At 47.8% G+C, this 23,071-nt stretch overlaps 1 protein-coding gene across 1 annotated transcript; it reads right to left on the reverse strand.

Annotated features, from left to right (window-relative positions):
• Window positions 1–514: 514 nt before the first annotated feature.
• On the reverse strand, window positions 515–2,023 carry pth2 (parathyroid hormone 2). The gene is given in 4 exon segments (XM_065025079.1): window positions 515–1,224; window positions 1,226–1,433; window positions 1,913–1,987; window positions 1,989–2,023. Coding segments are annotated over 4 exon segments (477 nt in total). The 3' UTR covers window positions 515–1,065.
• Window positions 2,024–23,071: the final 21,048 nt, after the last annotated feature.

Here is a 23,071-nt window from a genome sequence, read left to right on the forward strand (position 1 = left end):
TCAATGTTCCTGCGTAGATGACGGCTCATTCGGAAGTGACCTTCAGATCAAGCACCCTGCAACCCACCTCAGGTTGCATCCCGGTTGCAGTCCCTATGAGAAGTAAATTACAACTAACACTAACCCTGCTGTATATTACACCAAACTCATTCCAGTGTGCCTTGTGTCTGCAGGTTTTCGCTCCTCCCTTGTAGTTGATTAATGAATTAAGGTCACTAATTCGTAAAGAATCTTCCCTCACCTGGTTGTCTAGGTCTTAATTGAAAGGAAAAACCAAAAACCGGCAGACACTAGGCCCTCCATGGAATGAGTTTCACACCACTGTATTGCACCTTCCACCAGACTGAGGAAACCATCAGTTAAGTTCATCAGATAAAACAGAAAAGTGAATTTACATATGACAAAAACATAAAACATAAACACAATGGAACCATGGAGGAACAATAACCATATGAACACAGTGATCAATCATTTGTTTTATTTTAGGCTCATTAACAACATATGAACAGTCCCATGGTAGACCCACAGCTGTACAACGATGGCGCCATCGCCATGGAAGGATCAACGTATTCATTACTTCAATTAGGAATTCAACTGGATCAAAATATTTACATAAACATATGCATGTATATCCTGTGTCGACTGATGCTCCATATCCAGAGTTTATTCTTCATCAAACATCACACAAAGATCTGATAAATCAATCAAATGTATTTAGAAAGTCCTTCTTACATCAGCTGATGTCTCAAAGTGCTGTATAGAAACCCAGCCTAAAACCCCCAAACAGCAAGCAATGCAGATGTAGAAGCACGTTGGCTAGGAAAAGCTCCCTAGAAAGACCAAAACCTAGGAAAAAACCTAGAGAGGAACCAGGCTATGAGGGGTGGCCAGTCCTCTTCTGGCTGTGCCGGGTGGAGATTATAACAGAACATGGCCAAGATTAATATAAATATCTTTATTGACTTTTCAATTCGGAAAGAAAATGTCATTATTTCAATCAGTGTACAATATTGAATACTTTATTTAAATCAGGGTACGTTATGTATAGGCTTAGCAGTCATATTACTACTGGGAGTTGACAACCAACAGTTTCTGCATATAGGAGTTAAGCCACTTCTTTCTCTAAATGGCGGTTAGCAGCTTACTCTTCTCCCTGAACGCTGCATCATCTGCCACCACGATGTTCCTCTTCTCATTGATAGATCCCTGCAGAGCCCAGTCACCCACCCAGCCAGCCCTTGGCCATGTCCTCGTCCATCTGCGACTGGCCCACCATTGGGAGCCACTGCTCCCCCAGGAGCTCTGCCTTGCTCTTGGCCGCACCAAAGTCTGGGGCTGACATCATCTGCTTGCTCCGATCACGGAGCGAGATGGAGGGCCAGAGAACCTCCCAATACTCCCTCTTGTCTCCTGGATCGCCTGGAGAGGTGCCTCTGGAAGCAGACAAAATAACAGGAATGATAGAACTCACTTCCATATAGGAACAATGGATGTCACTGAGAACGATAGAACCATTTCTATAGATATAACTTCCATTTAGGAACAATTGTGTTCACTACAATAGAAAGATTGATCTCACTACCATGGTGTCGTATTCTCAAATTGCAACAGTAAAAGGGTTGATTTTGGGGACAAGAGGGATAAACAGAATGGACAATCTGGGTTAATTTCAAAATTGTTTACTTGTTCCCCATGACCTCTTTCGACCGTCTCACCTCGCCTCCTTTTCAAAATGGCAGAGAAGACAAGTCCTGTTCTCAATCCCTCTCTCCTGTTTACCTCTGACATTTTGAGAAGGAGACATGGACAAGATGAAATATACAGGACAGGAAGAACGAGGAAACACTTGAGATTCACTCTGTCTTCTGCCTTAGAGGGAGAAAGGACAAGTTATTGGGATACTGAGTCTTACCTGTGTATGGGTCGGAGGCGTGGCTGAGGGTAGCTAGAGGACACCAGAGTTATGGCCATTAGGGTCAGCAGCAGGAGGGCGTGAGGCAGCAGGAGGAGCCAAGCCAGCCATACCTTAAACCCACTCTATGAGCCCGCCAGGCAACACAACCAGCCAATAGGAAGAAAAGACAGTGTTTTATTCTCTTGTGATACAGTACATTCATATTCACTGACTATTTAATCTTGGTTAACCCAGAACTAAAGTCTTGCGTAATTGGTCAGATTGACTTGATTAAGTTCTGGGTCCATATGTGTTAAGAGAAGATATAGAACGAGGATCGGAACCAGAACGAAGAGCTTCAAGTCTATGGTCCAAATGTACCCTCCTCTTCTGAAATTCGAAGGATGCTGACACCTTGCGAAATTGTGATTTGTCCAAATAGCCAGTGAGGATAAACCCAAGCACCAGACCTAATTCTGCTTGTTATCTTGCGCATCCTGTTGTGTCAGATTTTTGTGCTTACTCAGTGAAAAAATGAAGGTCACTTTAAACTCCTACTTCACTGGATATAAACGCAGTACCTTCTCCTATACCAATTGTGTAGCATATCATACAAACACCCTATCAGTACGCTAGATATCCTCACTGAATTATACATCAATGTGTTAATGTGTTGACACTTGCATCACACAGTCCAGAAATCAGTACGCACTGTGAATAAATACATGTGTATTGTAACCTTGTAATGTCCTGTATAATGAAACAAATGCTAAATTGCTGTCAATATTATTTATACTCGGCCAACTCTATTTCTTAAAAAAAATATATTGTTGACTTTTCTCCTGCCTAAAAACATAAGCAATCTCACAGACACCAGAGAGCAGTGTAAATTCATCATACTAAATATAATACAATAAATCAACAATACACAGAAAAGCAAGACAAAAGTAACATTAAATACAAAACATAAAATTAGAGTATTACAAAGTCATTCTCAAAGTCATTTCATGAATGTTTCTTACACTAGTGAATGACCGGTGCCTTGTCTCCAGTGTGTTGTGGTCAGGAACCCAAGTCTTTAGCTTTCTCTGACTTCAGGCTGGTTAGTTCCTCTGCCATATAGTGTGTTTAGAAATGTTGGCTTGTTTTTCCAGTGAGTCTCCTGCTCCTGGCTTCACCTCTTATCACAGGTACACCACAGAAACACCGATCCGAGCGAGTCTCTTACTGTGTGGTGGAGAGTACTCTCAGGTGTGTGAGAAATGGGGCACGTACAGCGCACGATAAAAGGAGTCAGAGTTTGCCTGCTCTTATATACCCTTGGGGAAGGGATGCTTCTGATGGATGGTAGTAAATGTAAATGTGGTAGGGTAGAGTAGAGTAGGGAAAGATGGTATTTGATTAAAGCCCACGTCTCGTTGTCTTTTTTTTTTTAAAGCTACCTGAAACATCACTAATGACACCTTGGATGGATGGATTGTTTGGTGTGATTCTTAATATAGACAGGAGGATAGAGAGAGCGAGAGAGACTAGCTTGGACATCACAGAGCATAATGATGTCTTGAGGAATGAAATAAAACATATTTGAAGATAGATACATGTGCCCAGCCTCTGAGAAATCCAAACTGTGTTATAATCTAGCAACACACTCCATTATGTTGATTCCATGACCCCGGAAGTCTTCACAACCTTTCCTGAACCCAGGGTGGAACATCCGGGCAACAATAATAGGGACTAAGGGCTTGACTCAAAGGGAACATTGAATGTGCAGTACAGAATACATAAGAGTGGTGTTTCTTGCATTCATTCTGTTAGCTGCCTACACACACCGCGGAATACAGGGAAGCAGCAAGAAGAGATGTATCGGTCTCGTTAAAATTGAAGAATCCCTTTACATACCTGTCAAATACAGATAAATGACTCTCCACGAACACACACACACGCACACGCGCACACACACACACGCAGAGAGAGCCCCCGTTGCAACATGGAAGTGGGTGTTAAAACAGAGAATACGCTCTAGAGTACAAAGACGTGTCTTCTGTGACAACTATGACCTACTATTCCACTTCACTTTGTAAGTGGTTTCTTTATCTATGTGTCAAACAAATAAAAGACTTGAGTCTAAAAAATGCTGTGTGCACAATGTACCAACCCTCGATCCATACCGGTGTGTCAACACCTATACCCATACCGGTGTGTCAACATCTATACCCATACCGGTGTGTCAACACCTATACCCATACCGGTGTGTCAACACCTATACCCATACCGGTGTGTCAACACCTATACCCATACCGGTGTGTCAACACCTATACCCATACCGGTGTGTCAACACCTATACCCATACCGGTGTGTCAACATCTATACCCATACCGGTGTGTCAACACCTATACCCATACCGGTGTGTCAACACCTATACCCATACCGGTGTGTCAACACCTATACCCATACCGGTGTGTCAACACCTATACCCATACCGGTGTGTCAACACCTATACCCATACCGGTGTGTCAACACCTATACCCATACCGGTGTGTCAACATCTATACCCATACCGGTGTGTCAACATCTATACCCATACCGGTGTGTCAACACCTATACCCATACCGGTGTGTCAACACCTATACCCATACCGGTGTGTCAACATCTATACCCATACCGGTGTGTCAACACCTATACCCATACCGGTGTGTCAACACCTATACCCATACCGGTGTGTCAACACCTATACCCATACCGTGTGTCAACATCTATACCCATACCGGTGTGTCAACATCTATACCCATACCGGTGTGTCAACACCTATACCCATACCGGTGTGTCAACATCTATACCCATACCGGTGTGTCAACACCTATACCCATACCGGTGTGTCAACATCTATACCCATACCGGTGTGTCAACATCTATACCCATACCGGTGTGTCAACATCTATACCCATACCGGTGTGTCAACATCTATACCCATACCGGTGTGTCAACATCTATACCCATACCGGTGTGTCAACATCTATACCCATACCGGTGTGTCAACACCTATACCCATACCGGTGTGTCAACATCTATACCCATACCGGTGTGTCAACATCTATACCCATACCGGTGTGTCAACATCTATACCCATACCGGTGTGTCAACACCTATACCCATACCGGTGTGTCAACACCTATACCCATACCGGTGTGTCAACACCTATACCCATACCGGTGTGTCAACACCTATACCCATACCGGTGTGTCAACATCTATACCCATACCGGTGTGTCAACACCTATACCCATACCGGTGTGTCAACACCTATACCCATACCGGTGTGTCAACACCTATACCCATACCGGTGTGTCAACACCTATACCCATACCGGTGTGTCAACACCTATACCCATACCGGTGTGTCAACACCTATACCCATACCGGTGTGTCAACATCTATACCCATACCGGTGTGTCAACACCTATACCCATACCGGTGTCAACATCTATACCCATACCGGTGTGTCAACATCTATACCCATACCGGTGTGTCAACACCTATACCCATACCGGTGTGTCAACACCTATACCCATACCGGTGTGTCAACACCTATACCCATACCGGTGTGTCAACACCTATACCCATACCGGTGTGTCAACACCTATACCCATACCGGTGTGTCAACATCTATACCCATACCGGTGTGTCAACACCTATACCCATACCGGTGTGTCAACACCTATACCCATACCGGTGTGTCAACACCTATACCCATACCGGTGTGTCAACACCTATACCCATACCGGTGTGTCAACACCTATACCCATACCGGTGTGTCAACACCTATACCCATACCGGTGTGTCAACACCTATACCCATACCGGTGTGTCAACACCTATACCCATACCGGTGTGTCAACACCTATACCCATACCGGTGTGTCAACACCTATACCCATACCGGTGTGTCAACACCTATACCCATACCGGTGTGTCAACACCTATACCCATACCGGTGTGTCAACACCTATACCCATACCGGTGTGTCAACACCTATACCCATACCGGTGTGTCAACACCTATACCCATACCGGTGTGTCAACACCTATACCCATACCGGTGTGTCAACACCTATACCCATACCGGTGTGTCAACACCTATACCCATACCGGTGTGTCAACATCTATACCCATACCGGTGTGTCAACACCTATACCCATACCGGTGTGTCAACATCTATACCCATACCGGTGTGTCAACATCTATACCCATCAGTAGTAAGAGACAGGATGAGTGATGGAGAAGAGAGGTGATGAGGGGTCAGTAGTAAGAGACAGAATGAGAGATGGAGAAGAGAGGTGATGAGGGGTCAGTACTAAGAGACAGGATGAGTGATGGAGAAGAGAGGTGATGAGGGGTCAGTAGTAAGAGACAGGATGAGTGATGGAGAAGAGAGGTGATGAGGGGTCAGTAGACAGGATGAGTGATGGACAGGATGAGGGAGTAGTAAGAGACAGATGAGTGATGAGAGAGGTGATGGGGGTCAGTAGTAAGAGACAGGATGAGATGGAGAGAGAGGTGATGAGGGGTCAGTAGTAAGAGACAGGATGAGTGATGGAGAAGAGAGGTGAGGGGTCAGTAGTAAGAGACAGGATGAGTGATGGAGAGAGAGGTGAGGGGTCAGTAGTAAGAGACAGGATGAGTGATGGAGAAGAGAGGTGATGAGGGGTCAGTAGTAAGAGACAGGATGAGTGATGGAGAAGAGAGGTGATGAGGGGTCAGTAGTAAGAGACAGGATGAGTGATGGAGAAGAGAGGTGATGAGGGGTCAGTAGTAAGAGACAGGATGAGTGCTGGAGAAGAGAGGAATGATGAGGGGTCAGTAGTAAGAGACAGGATGAGTGATGGAGAAGAGAGGTGATGAGGGGTCAGTAGTAAGAGACAGGATGAGTGATGGAGAAGAGAGGTGATGAGGGGTCAGTAGTAAGAGACAGGATGAGTGATGGAGAAGAGAGGTGATGAGGGGTCAGTAGTAAGAGACAGGATGAGTGATGGAGAAGAGAGGTGATGAGGGGTCAGTAGTAAGAGACAGGATGAGTGATGGAGAAGAGAGGTGAGGGGTCAGTAGTAAGAGACAGGATGAGTGATGGAGAAGAGAGGTGATGAGGGTCAGTAGTAAGAGACAGGATGAGTGATGGAGAAGAGAGGTGATGGGGGTCAGTAGTAAGAGACAGGATGAGTGATGGAGAAGAGAGGTGAGGGGTCAGTAGTAAGAGACAGGATGAGTGATGGAGAAGAGAGGTGATGAGGGTCAGTAGTAAGAGACAGGATGAGTGATGGAGAAGAGAGGTGATGAGGGGTCAGTAGTAAGAGACAGGATGAGTGATGGAGAAGAGAGGTGATGAGGGGTCAGTAGTAAGAGACAGGATGAGTGATGGAGAAGAGAGGTGATGAGGGGTCAGTAGTAAGAGACAGGATGAGTGATGGAGAAGAGAGGTGATGAGGGGTCAGTAGTAAGAGACAGGATGAGTGATGGAGAAGAGAGGTGATGAGGGGTCAGTAGTAAGAGACAGGATGAGAGATGGAGAAGAGAGGTGATGAGGGGTGAGGTAGTAAGAGACAGGATGAGTGATGGAGAAGAGAGGTGATGAGGGGTCAGTAGTAAGAGACAGGATGAGTGATGGAGAAGAGAGGTGAGGGGTCAGTAGTAAGAGACAGGATGAGTGATGGAGAAGAGAGGTGATGAGGGGGTCAGTAGTAAGAGACAGGATGAGTGATGGAGAAGAGAGGTGATGAGGGGTCAGTAGTAAGAGACAGGATGAGTGATGGAGAAGAGAGGTGATGAGGGGTCAGTAGTAAGAGACAGGATGAGTGATGGAGAAGAGAGGTGATGAGGGTCAGTAGTAAGAGACAGGATGAGTGATGGAGAAGAGAGGTGATGAGGGGTCAGTAGTAAGAGACAGGATGAGTGATGGAGAAGAGAGGTGATGAGGGGTCAGTAGTAAGAGACAGGATGAGTGATGGAGAAGAGAGGTGATGAGGGGTCAGTAGTAAGAGACAGGATGAGTGATGGAGAAGAGAGGTGATGAGGGTCAGTAGTAAGAGACAGGATGAGTGATGGAGAAGAGAGGGATGATGAGGGGTCAGTAGTAAGAGACAGGATGAGTGATGGAGAAAGAGGAGGTGATGGGGTCAGTCAGTAAGAGACAGGATGAGTGATGGAGAAGAGAGGTGATGGGGGTCAGTAGTAAGAGACAGGATGAGTGATGGAGAAGAGAGGTGATGAGGGGTCAGTAGTAAGAGACAGGATGAGTGATGGAGAAGAGAGGTGATGGGGGTCAGTAGTAAGAGACAGGATGAGTGATGGAGAAGAGAGGTGAGGGGGTCAGTAGTAAGAGACAGGATGAGTGATGGAGAAGAGAGGTGATGAGGGGTCAGTAGTAAGAGACAGGATGAGTGATGGAGAAGAGAGGTGATGAGGGGTCAGTAGTAAGAGACAGGATGAGTGATGGAGAAGAGAGGTGATGAGGGGTCAGTAGTAAGAGACAGGATGAGTGATGGAGAAGAGAGGTGATGAGGGGTCAGTAGTAAGAGACAGGATGAGTGATGGAGAAGAGAGGTGATGAGGGTCAGTAGTAAGAGACAGGATGAGTGATGGAGAAGAGAGGTGATGGGGTCAGTAGTAAGAGACAGGATGAGTGATGGAGAAGAGAGGTGATGAGGGGTCAGTAGTAAGAGACAGGATGAGTGATGGAGAAGAGAGGTGATGAGGGGTCAGTAGTAAGAGACAGGATGGGTGATGGAGAAGAGAGGTGATGAGGGGTCAGTAGTAAGAGACAGGATGAGTGATGGAGAAGAGAGGTGATGAGGGGTCAGTAGTAAGAGACAGGATGAGTGATGGAGAAGAGAGGTGATGAGGGGTCAGTAGTAAGAGACAGGATGAGTGATGGAGAAGAGAGGTGATGAGGGGTCAGTAGTAAGAGACAGGATGAGTGATGGAGAAGAGAGGTGAGGGGGTCAGTAGTAAGAGACAGGATGAGTGATGGAGAAGAGAGGTGATGAGGGGTCAGTAGTAAGAGACAGGATGAGTGATGGAGAAGAGAGGTGATGAGGGGTCAGTAGTAAGACAGGATGAGTGATGATGGAGAAGAGAGTGATGAGGGGTCAGTAGTAAGAGACAGGATGAGAGATGGAGAAGAGAGGTGATGAGGGGTCAGTAGTAAGAGACAGGATGAGTGATGGAGAAGAGAGGTGATGAGGGGTCAGTAGTAAGAGACAGGATGAGTGATGGAGAAGAGAGGTGATGAGGGGTCAGTAGTAAGAGACAGGATGAGTGATGGAGAAGAGAGGTGATGAGGGGTCAGTAGTAAGAGACAGGATGAGTGATGGAGAAGAGAGGTGATGAGGGGTCTCAGTAGTAAGAGACAGGATGAGTGATGGAGAAGAGAGGTGATGAGGGGTCAGTAGTAAGAGACAGGATGAGTGATGGAGAAGAGAGGTGATGAGGGGTCAGTAGTAAGAGACAGGATGAGTGATGGAGAAGAGAGGTGATGAGGGGTCAGTAGTAAGAGACAGGATGAGTGATGGAGAAGAGAGTGATGAGGGGTCAGTAGTAAGAGACAGGATGAGTGATGGAGAAGAGAGGTGATGAGGGGTCAGTAGTAAGAGACAGGATGAGTGATGGAGAAGAGAGGTGATGAGGGGTCAGTAGTAAGAGACAGGATGAGTGATGGAGAAGAGAGGTGATGAGGGGTCAGTAGTAAGAGACAGGATGAGTGATGGAGAAGAGAGGTGATGAGGGGTCAGTAGTAAGAGACAGGATGAGTGATGGAGAAGAGAGGTGATGAGGGGTCAGTAGTAAGAGACAGGATGAGTGATGGAGAAGAGAGGTGATGAGGGGTCAGTAGTAAGAGACAGGATGAGAGATGGAGAAGAGAGGTGATGAGGGTCAGTAGTAAGAGACAGGATGAGTGATGGAGAAGAGAGGTGATGAGGGGTCAGTAGTAAGAGACAGGATGAGTGATGGAGAAGAGAGGTGATGAGGGGTCAGTAGTAAGAGACAGGATGAGTGATGGAGAAGAGAGGTGATGAGGGGTCAGTAGTAAGAGACAGGATGAGAGAAGAGGAGAAGAGAGGTGATGAGGGGTCAGTAGTAAGAGACAGGATGAGTGATGGAGAAGAGAGGTGATGAGGGGTCAGTAGTAAGAGACAGGATGAGTGATGGAGAAGAGAGGTGATGAGGGGTCAGTAGTAAGAGACAGGATGAGTGATGGAGAAGAGAGGTGATGAGGGGTCAGTAGTAAGAGACAGGATGAGTGATGGAGAAGAGAGGTGATGAGGGGTCAGTAGTAAGAGACAGGATGAGTGATGGAGAAGAGAGGTGATGAGGGTCAGTAGTAAGAGACAGGATGAGTGATGGAGAAGAGAGGTGATGAGGGGTCAGTAGTAAGAGACAGGATGAGTGATGGAGAAGAGAGGTGATGAGGGGTCAGTAGTAAGAGACAGGATGAGTGATGGAGAAGAGAGGTGATGAGGGGTCAGTAGTAAGAGACAGGATGAGTGATGGAGAAGAGAGGTGATGAGGGGTCAGTAGTAAGAGACAGGATGAGTGATGGAGAAGAGAGGTGATGAGGGGTCAGTAGTAAGAGACAGGATGAGAGATGGAGAAGAGAGGTGATGAGGGGTCAGTAGTAAGAGACAGGATGAGTGATGGAGAAGAGAGGTGATGAGGGGTCAGTAGTAAGAGACAGGATGAGTGATGGAGAAGAGAGGTGATGAGGGGTCAGTAGTAAGAGACAGGATGAGTGATGGAGAAGAGAGGTGATGAGGGGTCAGTAGTAAGAGACAGGATGAGTGATGGAGAAGAGAGGTGATGAGGGTCAGTAGTAAGAGACAGGATGAGTGATGGAGAAGAGAGGTGATGAGGGGTCAGTAGTAAGAGACAGGATGAGTGATGGAGAAGAGAGGTGATGAGGGTCAGTAGTAAGAGACAGGATGAGAGATGGAGAAGAGAGGTGATGAGGGGTCAGTAGTAAGAGACAGGATGAGTGATGGAGAAGAGAGGTGATGAGGGTCAGTAGTAAGAGACAGGATGAGTGATGGAGAAGAGAGGTGATGAGGGGTCAGTAGTAAGAGACAGGATGAGTGATGGAGAAGAGAGGTGATGAGGGGTCAGTAGTAAGAGACAGGATGAGTGATGGAGAAGAGAGGTGATGAGGGGTCAGTAGTAAGAGACAGGATGAGTGATGGAGAAGAGAGGTGATGAGGGGTCAGTAGTAAGAGAGGTGAGAGGGGTCAGGATGAGTGATGGAGAAGAGAGGTGATGAGGGTCAGTAGTAAGAGACAGGATGAGTGATGGAGAAGAGAGGTGATGAGGGGTCAGTAGTAAGAGACAGGATGAGTGATGGAGAAGAGAGGTGATGAGGGGTCAGTAGTAAGAGACAGGATGAGTGATGGAGAAGAGAGGTGATGAGGGGTCAGTAGTAAGAGACAGGATGAGTGATGGAGAAGAGAGGGTGATGAGGGGTCAGTAGTAAGAGACAGGATGAGTGATGGAGAAGAGAGGTGATGGGGGTCAGTAGTAAGAGACAGGATGAGTGATGGAGAAGAGAGGTGATGAGGGGTCAGTAGTAAGAGACAGGATGAGTGATGGAGAAGAGAGGTGATGAGGGGTCAGTAGTAAGAGACAGGATGATGGAGAAGAGAGGTGATGAGGGGTCAGTAGTAAGAGACAGGATGAGAGATGGAGAAGAGAGGTGATGAGGGGTCAGTAGTAAGAGACAGGATGAGTGATGGAGAAGAGAGGTGATGAGGGGTCAGTAGTAAGACAGGATGAGTGATGGAGAAGAGAGGTGATGAGGGGTCAGTAGTAAGAGACAGGATGAGTGATGGAGAAGAGAGGTGATGAGGGTCAGTAGTAAGAGACAGGATGAGTGATGGAGAAGAGAGGTGATGAGGGTCAGTAGTAAGAGACAGGATGAGTGATGGAGAAGAGAGGTGATGAGGGGTCAGTAGTAAGAGACAGGATGAGTGATGGAGAAGAGAGGTGATGAGGGTCAGTAGTAAGAGACAGGATGAGTGATGGAGAAGAGAGGTGATGAGGGGTCAGAGAGGGGTAGTAAGAGACAGGATGAGTGATGGAGAAGAGAGGTGATGAGGGTCAGTAGTAAGAGACAGGATGAGAGATGGAGAAGAGAGGTGATGAGGGGTCAGTAGTAAGAGACAGGATGAGTGATGGAGAAGAGAGGTGATGAGGGGTCAGTAGTAAGAGACAGGATGAGTGATGGAGAAGAGAGGTGATGAGGGGTCAGTAGTAAGAGACAGGATGAGTGATGGAGAAGAGAGGTGATGAGGGTCAGTAGTAAGAGACAGGATGAGTGATGGAGAAGAGAGGTGATGAGGGGTCAGTAGTAAGAGACAGGATGAGAGCTGGAGAAGAGAGGTGATGAGGGGTCAGTAGTAAGAGACAGGATGAGTGATGGAGAAGAGAGGTGATGAGGGGTCAGTAGTAAGAGACAGGATGAGTGATGGAGAAGAGAGGTGATGAGGGGTCAGTAGTAGAGACAGGATGAGTGATGGAGAAGAGGTGATGAGGGGTCAGTAGTAAGAGACAGGATGAGTGATGGAGAAGAGAGGTGATGAGGGGTCAGTAGTAAGAGACAGGATGAGTGATGGAGAAGAGAGGTGATGAGGGGTCAGTAGTAAGAGACAGGATGAGTGATGGAGAAGAGAGGTGATGAGGGGTCAGTAGTAAGAGACAGGATGAGTGATGGAGAAGAGAGGTGATGAGGGGTCAGTAGTAAGAGACAGAATGAGAGATGGAGAAGAGAGGTGATGAGGGGTCAGTAGTAAGAGACAGGATGAGTGATGGAGAAGAGAGGTGATGAGGGGTCAGTAGTAAGAGACAGGATGAGTGATGGAGAAGAGAGGTGATGAGGGGTCAGTAGTAAGAGACAGGATGAGTGATGGAGAAGAGAGGTGATGAGGGGTCAGTAGTAAGAGACAGGATGAGTGATGGAGAAGAGAGGTGATGAGGGGTCAGTAGTAAGAGACAGGATGAGTGATGGAGAAGAGAGGTGATGAGGGGTCAGTAGTAGAGACAGGATGAGATGGAGAAGAGAGGTGATGAGGGTCAGTAGTAAGAGACAGGATGAGAGATGGAGAAGAGAGGTGATGAGGGGTCAGTAGTAAGAGACAGGATGAGTGATGGAGAAGAGAGGTGATGAGGGGTCAGTAGTAAGAGACAGGATGAGAGCTGGAGAAGAGAGGTGATGAGGGGTCAGTAGTAAGAGACAGGATGAGTGATGGAGAAGAGAGGTGATGAGGGGTCAGTAGTAAGAGACAGGATGAGTGATGGAGAAGAGAGGTGATGAGGGGTCAGTAGTAAGAGACAGGATGAGTGATGGAGAAGAGAGGTGATGAGGGGTCAGTAGTAAGAGACAGGATGAGTGATGGAGAAGAGAGGTGATGAGGGGTCAGTAGTAAGAGACAGGATGAGTGATGGAGAAGAGAGGTGATGAGGGGTCAGTAGTAAGAGACAGGATGAGTGATGGAGAGAGAGGTGAGGGGTCAGTAGTAAGAGACAGGATGAGTGAGCTGGAGAAGAGAGGTGAGGGGGTCAGTAGTAAGAGACAGGATGAGTGATGGAGAAGAGGTGATGAGGGTCAGTAGTAAGAGACAGGATGAGTGATGGAGAAGAGAGGTGATGAGGGGTCAGTAGTAAGAGACAGGATGAGTGATGGAGAAGAGAGGTGATGAGGGGTCAGTAGTAAGAGACAGGATGAGTGATGGAGAAGAGAGGTGATGAGGGTCAGTAGTAAGAGACAGGATGAGTGATGGAGAAGAGAGGTGATGAGGGGTCAGTAGTAAGAGACAGGATGAGTGATGGAGAAGAGAGGTGATGAGGGGTCAGTAGTAAGAGACAGGATGAGTGATGGAGAAGAGAGGTGATGAGGGGTCAGTAGTAAGAGACAGGATGAGTGATGGAGAAGAGAGGTGATGAGGGTCAGTAGTAAGAGACAGGATGAGTGATGGAGAAGAGAGGTGATGAGGGGTCAGTAGTAAGAGACAGGATGAGTGATGGAGAAGAGAGGTGATGAGGGGTCAGTAGTAAGAGACAGGATGAGAGATGGAGAAGAGAGGTGATGAGGGGTCAGTAGTAAGAGACAGGATGAGTGATGGAGAAGAGAGGTGATGAGGGGTCAGTAGTAAGAGACAGGATGAGTGATGGAGAAGAGAGGTGGAGGGGTCAGTAGTAAGAGACAGGATGAGATGGAGAAGAGAGGTGAGAGGGGTCAGTAGTAAGAGACAGGATGAGAGATGGAGAAGAGAGGTGATGAGGGGTCAGTAGTAAGAGACAGGATGAGAGATGGAGAAGAGAGGTGATGAGGGGTCAGTAGTAAGAGACAGGATGAGTGATGGAGAAGAGAGGTGATGAGGGTCAGTAGTAAGAGACAGGATGAGTGATGGAGAAGAGAGGTGATGAGGGGTCAGTAGTAAGAGACAGGATGAGTGATGGAGAAGAGAGGTGAGGGGTCAGTAGTAAGAGACAGTGATGGAGTGATGGAGAAGAGAGGTGATGAGGGGTCAGTAGTAAGAGACAGGATGAGTGATGGAGAAGAGAGGTGATGAGGGGTCAGTAGTAAGAGACAGGATGAGTGATGGAGAAGAGAGGTGATGAGGGGTCAGTAGTAAGAGACAGGATGAGTGATGGAGAAGAGAGGTGATGAGGGGGTCAGTAGTAAGAGACAGGATGAGTGATGGAGAAGAGAGGTGATGAGGGGTCAGTAGTAAGAGACAGGATGAGTGATGGAGAAGAGAGGTGATGAGGGGTCAGTAGTAAGAGACAGGATGAGTGATGGAGAAGAGAGGTGATGAGGGGTCAGTAGTAAGAGACAGGATGAGTGATGGAGAAGAGAGGTGATGAGGGGTCAGTAGTAAGAGACAGGATGAGTGATGGAGAAGAGAGGTGATGAGGGGTCAGTAGTAAGAGACAGGATGAGTGATGGAGAAGAGAGGTGATGAGGGGTCAGTAGTAAGAGACAGGATGAGAGATGGAGAAGAGAGGTGATGAGGGGTCAGTAGTAAGAGACAGGATGAGTGATGGAGAAGAGAGGTGATGAGGGGTCAGTAGTAAGAGACAGGATGAGTGATGGAGAGAGGTGATCAGTAGTAGAGACAGGATGAGTGATGGAGAAGAGAGGTGATGAGGGGTCAGTAGTAAGAGACAGGATGAGTGATGGAGAAGAGAGGTGATGAGGGGTCAGTAGTAAGAGACAGGATGAGTGATGGAGAAGAGAGGTGATGAGGGGTCAGTAGTAAGAGACAGGATGAGTGATGGAGAAGAGAGGTGATGAGGGGTCAGTAGTAAGAGACAGGATGAGAGATGGAGAAGAGAGGTGATGAGGGGTCAGTAGTAAGAGACAGGATGAGTGATGGAGAAGAGAGGTGATGAGGGGTCAGTAGTAAAGACAGATGAGTGATGGAGAAGAGAGGTGATGAGGGGTCAGTAGTAAGAGACAGGATGAGTGATGGAGAAGAGAGGTGATGAGGGGTCAGTAGTAAGAGACAGGATGAGTGATGGAGAAGAGAGGTGATGAGGGGTCAGTAGTAAGAGACAGGATGAGTGATGGAGAAGAGAGGTGATGAGGGGTCAGTAGTAAGAGACAGGATGAGTGATGGAGAAGAGAGGTGATGAGGGGTCAGTAGTAAGAGACAGGATGAGTGATGGAGAAGAGAGGTGATGAGGGGTCAGTAGTAAGAGACAGGATGAGTGATGGAGAAGAGAGGTGATGAGGGGTCAGTAGTAAGAGACAGGATGAGTGATGGAGAGAGAGGTGATGAGGGTCAGTAGTAAGAGACAGGATGAGTGATGGAGAAGAGAGGTGATGAGGGGGTCAGTAGTAAGAGACAGGATGAGTGATGGAGAAGAGAGGTGGAGGGGTCAAGTAGGATGGTGATGGAGAAGAGAGGTGATGGGGTCAGTAGTAAGAGACAGGATGAGTGATGGAGAAGAGAGGTGAGGGGGTCAGTAGTAAGAGACAGAATGAGAGCTGGAGAAGAGAGGTGATGCGGGGTCAGTAGTAAGAGACAGGATGAGTGATGGAGAAGAGAGGTGATGAGGGGTCAGTAGTAAGAGACAGGATGAGTGATGGAGAAGAGAGGTGATGAGGGGTCAGTAGTAAGAGACAGGATGAGTGATGGAGAAGAGAGGTGATGAGGGTCAGTAGTAAGAGACAGGATGAGTGATGGAGAAGAGAGGTGATGAGGGGTCAGTAGTAAGAGACAGGATGAGTGATGGAGAAGAGAGGTGATGAGGGGTCAGTAGTAAGAGACAGGATGAGTGATGGAGAAGAGAGGTGATGAGGGGTCAGTAGTAAGAGACAGGATGAGTGATGGAGAAGAGAGGTGATGAGGGGTCAGTAGTAAGAGACAGGATGAGTGATGGAGAAGAGAGGTGATGAGGGGTCAGTAGTAAGAGACAGGATGAGTGATGGAGAAGAGAGGTGATGAGGGGTCAGTAGTAAGAGACAGGATGAGAGCTGGAGAAGAGAGGTGAGGGGTCAGTAGTAAGAGACAGGATGAGTGATGGAGAAGAGAGGTGATGAGGGGTCAGTAGTAAGAGACAGGATGAGTGATGGAGAAGAGAGGTGATGAGGGGTCAGTAGTAAGAGGATGGATGATGGAGAAGAGAGGTGATGAGGGGTCAGTAGTAAGAGACAGAATGAGAGATGGAGAAGAGAGGTGATGAGGGGTCAGTAGTAAGAGACAGGATGAGTGATGGAGAAGAGAGGTGATGAGGGGTCAGTAGTAAGAGACAGGATGAGTGATGGAGAAGAGAGGTGATGAGGGGTCAGTAGTAAGAGACAGGATGAGTGATGGAGAAGAGAGGTGATGAGGGGTCAGTAGTAAGAGACAGGATGAGTGATGGAGAAGAGAGGTGATGAGGGGTCAGTAGTAAGAGACAGGATGAGTGATGGAGAAGAGAGGTGAGAGGGTCAGTAGTAAGAGACAGAATGAGAGCTGGAGAAGAGAGGTGTGATGAGGGTCAGTAGTAAGAGACAGGATGAGTGATGGAGAAGAGAGGTGATGAGGGGTCAGTAGTAAGAGACAGGATGAGTGATGGAGAAGAGAGGTGATGAGGGGTCAGTAGTAAGAGACAGGATGAGTGATGGAGAAGAGAGGTGATGAGGGGTCAGTAGTAAGAGACAGGATGAGTGATGGAGAAGAGAGGTGATGAGGGGTCAGTAGTAAGAGACAGGATGAGTGATGGAGAAGAGAGAGGTGAGGGGTCAGTAGTAAGAGACAGGATGATGGAGAAGAGAGGTGGAGAAGAGAGAGACAGGATGATGATGGAGGGGTCAGTAGTAAGAGACAGGATGAGTGATGGAGAAGAGAGGTGATGAGGGGTCAGTACTAAGAGACAGGATGAGTGATGGAGAAGAGAGGTGATGAGGGGTCAGTAGTAAGAGACAGGATGAGTGATGGAGAAGAGAGGTGATGAGGGGTCAGTACTAAGAGACAGGATGAGTGATGGAGAAGAGAGGTGATGGGGTCAGTAGTAAGAGACAGGATGAGTGATGGAGAAGAGAGGTGATGAGGGGTCAGTAGTAAGAGACAGGATGAGTGATGGAGAAGAGAGGTGATGAGGGGTCAGTAGTAAGAGACAGGATGAGAGCTGGAGAAGAGAGGTGATGAGGGGTCAGTAGTAAGAGACAGGATGAGTGATGGAGAAGAGAGGTGATGAGGGGTCAGTAGTAAGAGACAGGATGAGTGATGGAGAAGAGAGGTGATGAGGGGTCAGTAGTAAGAGACAGGATGAGTGATGGAGAAGAGAGGTGATGAGGGGTCAGTAGTAAGAGACAGGATGAGTGATGGAGAAGAGAGGTGATGAGGGGTCAGTAGTAAGAGACAGGATGAGAGCTGGAGAAGAGAGGTGATGAGGGTCAGTAGTAAGAGACAGGATGAGAGATGGAGAAGAGAGGTGATGAGGGGTCAGTAGTAAGAGACAGGATGAGTGATGGAGAAGAGAGGTGATGAGGGGTCAGTAGTAAGAGACAGGATGAGTGATGGAGAAGAGAGGTGATGAGGGTCAGTAGTAAGAGACAGGATGAGTGATGGAGAAGAGAGGTGATGAGGGGTCAGTAGTAAGAGACAGGATGAGTGATGGAGAAGAGAGGTGAGAGGGTCATAGTAAGAGACAGGATGAGGATGGAGAAGAGAGGTGATGAGGGGTCAGTAGTAAGAGACAGGATGAGTGATGGAGAAGAGGTGATGAGGGGTCAGTAGTAAGAGACAGGATGAGTGATGGAGAAGAGAGGTGATGAGGGGTCAGTAGTAAGAGACAGAATGAGTGATGGAGAAGAGAGGTGATGAGGGGTCAGTAGTAAGAGACAGGATGAGTGATGGAGAAGAGAGGTGATGAGGGGTCAGTAGTAAGAGACAGGATGAGTGATGGAGAAGAGAGGTGATGAGGGTCAGTAGTAAGAGACAGAATGAGTGATGGAGAAGAGAGGTGATGAGGGGTCAGTAGTAAGAGACAGGATGAGTGATGGAGAAGAGAGGTGATGAGGGGTCAGTAGTAAGAGACAGGATGAGTGATGGAGAAGAGAGGTGATGAGGGGACAGAATGAGAAGAAGACAGGTGATGAGAGCTAGAAGAGAGGATGATGAGGGAGTCAGGGGTCAGTAAGAGACAGGATGAGTGATGGAGAAGAGAGGTGATGAGGGGTCAGTAGTAAGAGACAGGATGAGTGATGGAGAAGAGAGGTGATGAGGGGTCAGTAGTAAGAGACAGGATGAGTGATGGAGAAGAGAGGTGATGAGGGGTCAGTAGTAAGAGACAGGATGAGTGATGGAGAAGAGAGGTGATGAGGGGTCAGTAGTAAGAGACAGGATGAGTGATGGAGAAGAGAGGTGGTGAGGGGTCAGTAGTAAGAGACAGAATGAGTGATGGAGAAGAGAGGTGATGAGGGGTGGGTAGTAAGAGACAGGATGAGAGATGGAGAAGAGAGGTGATGAGGGGTCAGTAGTAAGAGACAGGATGAGTGATGGAGAAGAGAGGTGATGAGGGGTCAGTAGTAAGAGACAGGATGAGTGATGGAGAAGAGAGGTGATGAGGGGTCAGTAGTAAGAGACAGGATGAGTGATGGAGAAGAGAGGTGATGAGGGGTCAGTAGTAAGAGACAGGATGAGTGATGGAGAAGAGAGGTGATGAGGGGTCAGTAGTAAGAGACAGGATGAGAGCTGGAGAAGAGAGGTGAGGGGTCAGTAGTAAGAGACAGGATGAGTGATGGAGAAGAGAGGTGATGAGGGGTCAGTAGTAAGAGACAGGATGAGTGATGGAGAAGAGAGGATGAGGGGTCAGTAGTAAGAGACAGGATGAGTGATGGAGAAGAGAGGTGATGAGGGGTCAGTAGTAAGAGACAGGATGAGTGATGGAGAAGAGAGGTGAGGGGTCAGTAGTAAGAGACAGAATGAGAGATGGAGAAGAGAGGTGATGAGGGGTCAGTAGTAAGAGACAGGATGAGTGATGGAGATGAGAGAAGAGAGTGATGAGGGGTCAGTAGTAAGAGACAGGATGAGTGATGGAGAAGAGAGGTGATGAGGGGTCAGTAGTAAGAGACAGGATGAGTGATGGAGAAGAGAGGTGATGAGGGGTCAGTAGTAAGAGACAGGATGAGTGATGGAGAAGAGAGGTGGTGAGGGGTCAGTAGTAAGAGACAGGATGAGTGATGGAGAAGAGAGGTGATGAGGGGTCAGTAGTAAGAGACAGGATGAGTGATGGAGAAGAGAGGTGATGAGGGGTCAGTAGTAAGAGACAGGATGAGTGATGGAGAAGAGAGGTGATGAGGGGTCAGTAGTAAGAGACAGGATGAGAGATGGAGAAGAGAGGTGATGAGGGGTCAGTAGTAAGAGACAGGATGAGTGATGGAGAAGAGAGGTGATGAGGGGTCAGTAGTAAGAGACAGATGAGAGATGGAGAAGAGAGGTGATGAGGGGTCAGTAGTAAGAGACAGGATGAGAGCTGGAGAAGAGAGGTGAGGGGTCAGTAGTAAGAGACAGGATGAGTGATGGAGAAGAGAGGTGATGAGGGGTCAGTAGTAAGAGACAGGATGAGTGATGGAGAAGAGAGGTGATGAGGGTCAGTAGTAAGAGACAGGATGAGTGATGGAGAAGAGAGGTGATGAGGGGTCAGTAGTAAGAGACAGGATGAGTGATGGAGAAGAGAGGTGATGAGGGGTCAGTAGTAAGAGACAGGATGAGTGATGGAGAAGAGAGGTGATGAGGGTCAGTAGTAAGAGACAGGATGAGTGATGGAGAAGAGAGGTGATGAGGGGTCAGTAGTAAGAGACAGGATGAGTGATGGAGAAGAGAGGTGATGAGGGGTCAGTAGTAAGAGACAGGATGAGTGATGGAGAAGAGAGGTGATGAGGGGTCAGTAGTAAGAGACAGGATGAGTGATGGAGAAGAGAGGTGATGAGGGGTCAGTAGTAAGAGACAGGATGAGTGATGGAGAGAGAGGTGATGAGGGGTCAGTAGTAAGAGACAGATGAGTGATGGAGAAGAGAGGTGATGAGGGGTCAGTAGTAAGAGACAGGATGAGTGATGGAGAAGAGAGGTGATGAGGGGTCAGTAGTAAGAGACAGGATGAGAGATGGAGAAGAGAGGTGATGAGGGGTCAGTAGTAAGAGACAGGATGAGTGATGGAGAAGAGAGGTGATGAGGGGTCAGTAGTAAGAGACAGGATGAGAGCTGGAGAAGAGAGGTGGTGAGGGGTCAGTAGTAAGAGACAGGATGAGTGATGGAGAAGAGAGGTGATGAGGGGTCAGTAGTAAGAGACAGGATGAGTGATGGAGAAGAGAGGTGATGAGGGGTCAGTAGTAAGAGACAGGATGAGTGATGGAGAAGAGAGGTGATGAGGGGTCAGTAGTAAGAGACAGGATGAGTGATGGAGAAGAGAGGTGATGAGGGGTCAGTAGTAAGAGACAGGATGAGTGATGGAGAGAGAGGATGAGGGGTCAGTAGTAAGAGACAGGATGAGTGATGGAGAAGAGAGGTGATGAGGGGTCAGTAGTAAGAGACAGGATGAGTGATGGAGAAGAGAGGATGAGGGGTCAGTAGTAAGAGACAGGATGAGTGATGGAGAAGAGAGGTGATGAGGGGTCAGTAGTAAGAGACAGGATGAGTGATGGAGAAGAGAGGTGAGGGGTCAGTAGTAAGAGACAGGATGAGTGATGGAGAAGAGAGGTGATGAGAGTGGAGATGGAGAAGAGAGGTGATGAGGGTCAGTAGTAAGAGACAGGATGAGTGATGGAGAAGAGAGGTGATGAGGGGTCAGTAGTAAGAGACAGGATGAGTGATGGAGAAGAGAGGTGATGAGGGGTCAGTAGTAAGAGACAGGATGAGTGATGGAGAAGAGAGGTGATGAGGGTCAGTAGTAAGAGACAGAAGATGAGAGGGGTCTGGAGGATGAGATGGAGAAGAGTGATGAGGGTCAGTAGTAAGAGACAGGATGAGTGATGGAGAAGAGAGGTGATGAGGGGTCAGTAGTAAGAGACAGGATGAGTGATGGAGAAGAGAGGTGATGAGGGGTCAGTAGTAAGAGACAGGATGAGTGATGGAGAAGAGAGGTGATGAGGGGTCAGTAGTAAGAGACAGGATGAGTGATGGAGAAGAGAGGTGATGAGGGGTCAGTAGTAAGAGACAGGATGAGTGATGGAGAAGAGAGGTGATGAGGGGTCAGTAGTAAGAGACAGGATGAGTGATGGAGAAGAGAGGTGATGAGGGGTCAGTAGTAAGAGACAGGATGAGAGATGGAGAAGAGAGGTGATGAGGGGTCAGTAGTAAGAGACAGGATGAGTGATGGAGAAGAGAGGTGATGAGGGGTCAGTAGTAAGAGACAGGATGAGTGATGGAGAAGAGAGGTGATGAGGGGTCAGTAGTAAGAGACAGGATGAGTGATGGAGAAGAGAGGTGATGAGGGGTCAGTAGTAAGAGACAGGATGAGTGATGGAGAAGAGAGGTGATGAGGGGTCAGTAGTAAGAGACAGGATGAGTGATGGAGAAGAGAGGTGATGAGGGGTCAGTAGTAAGAGACAGGATGAGTGATGGTGATGAGGGGTCAGTAGTAAGAGACAGGATGAGTGATGGAGAAGAGAGGTGATGAGGGGTCAGTAGTAAGAGACAGGATGAGTGATGGAGAAGAGAGGTGATGAGGGGTCAGTAGTAAGAGACAGGATGAGTGATGGAGAAGAGAGGTGATGAGGGGTCAGTAGTAAGAGACAGGATGAGTGATGGAGAAGAGAGGTGATGAGGGGTCAGTAGTAAGAGACAGGATGAGTGATGGAGAAGAGAGGTGATGAGGGGTCAGTAGTAAGAGACAGGATGAGTGATGGAGAAGAGAGTGATGAGGGGTCAGTAGTAAGAGACAGGATGAGTGATGGAGAAGAGAGGTGAGAGGGTCAGTAGTAAGAGACAGAATGAGAGATGGAGAAGAGAGGTGATGAGGGGTCAGTAGTAAGAGACAGGATGAGTGATGGAGAAGAGAGGTGATGAGGGGTCAGTAGTAAGAGACAGAATGAGAGATGGAGAAGAGAGGTGATGAGGGGTCAGTAGTAAGAGACAGGATGAGTGATGGAGAAGAGAGGTGATGAGGGGTCAGTAGTAAGAGACAGGATGAGTGATGGAGAGAGAGGTGAGGGGTCAGTAGTAAGAGACAGGATGAGTGATGGAGAAGAGAGGTGATGAGGGTCAGTAGTAAGAGACAGGATGAGTGATGGAGAAGAGAGGTGATGAGGGGTCAGTAGTAAGAGACAGGATGAGAGCTGGAGAAGAGAGGTGATGAGGGGTCAGTAGTAAGAGACAGGAATGAGTGATGGAGAAGAGAGAGGTGATGAGGGGTCAGTAGTAAGAGACAGGATGAGTGATGGAGAAGAGAGGTGATGAGGGGTCAGTAGTAAGAGACAGGATGAGTGATGGAGAAGAGAGGTGAGGGGTCAGTAGTAAGAGAGAATGAGTGATGGAGAAGAGAGGTGATGAGGGGTCAGTAGTAAGAGACAGGATGAGTGATGGAGAAGAGAGGTGATGAGGGTCAGTAGTAAGAGACAGGATGAGTGATGGAGAGAGAGGTGATGGGGTCAGTAGTAAGAGACAGGATGAGAGAGGTGAGGGGTCAGTAGTAAGAGACAGGATGAGATGGAGAAGAGA

This window comes from Oncorhynchus nerka, linkage group LG12 (genome assembly GCF_034236695.1).
Source record: "Oncorhynchus nerka isolate Pitt River linkage group LG12, Oner_Uvic_2.0, whole genome shotgun sequence".
In the NCBI taxonomy this organism is placed as follows: Eukaryota; Metazoa; Chordata; class Actinopteri; order Salmoniformes; family Salmonidae; genus Oncorhynchus; species Oncorhynchus nerka.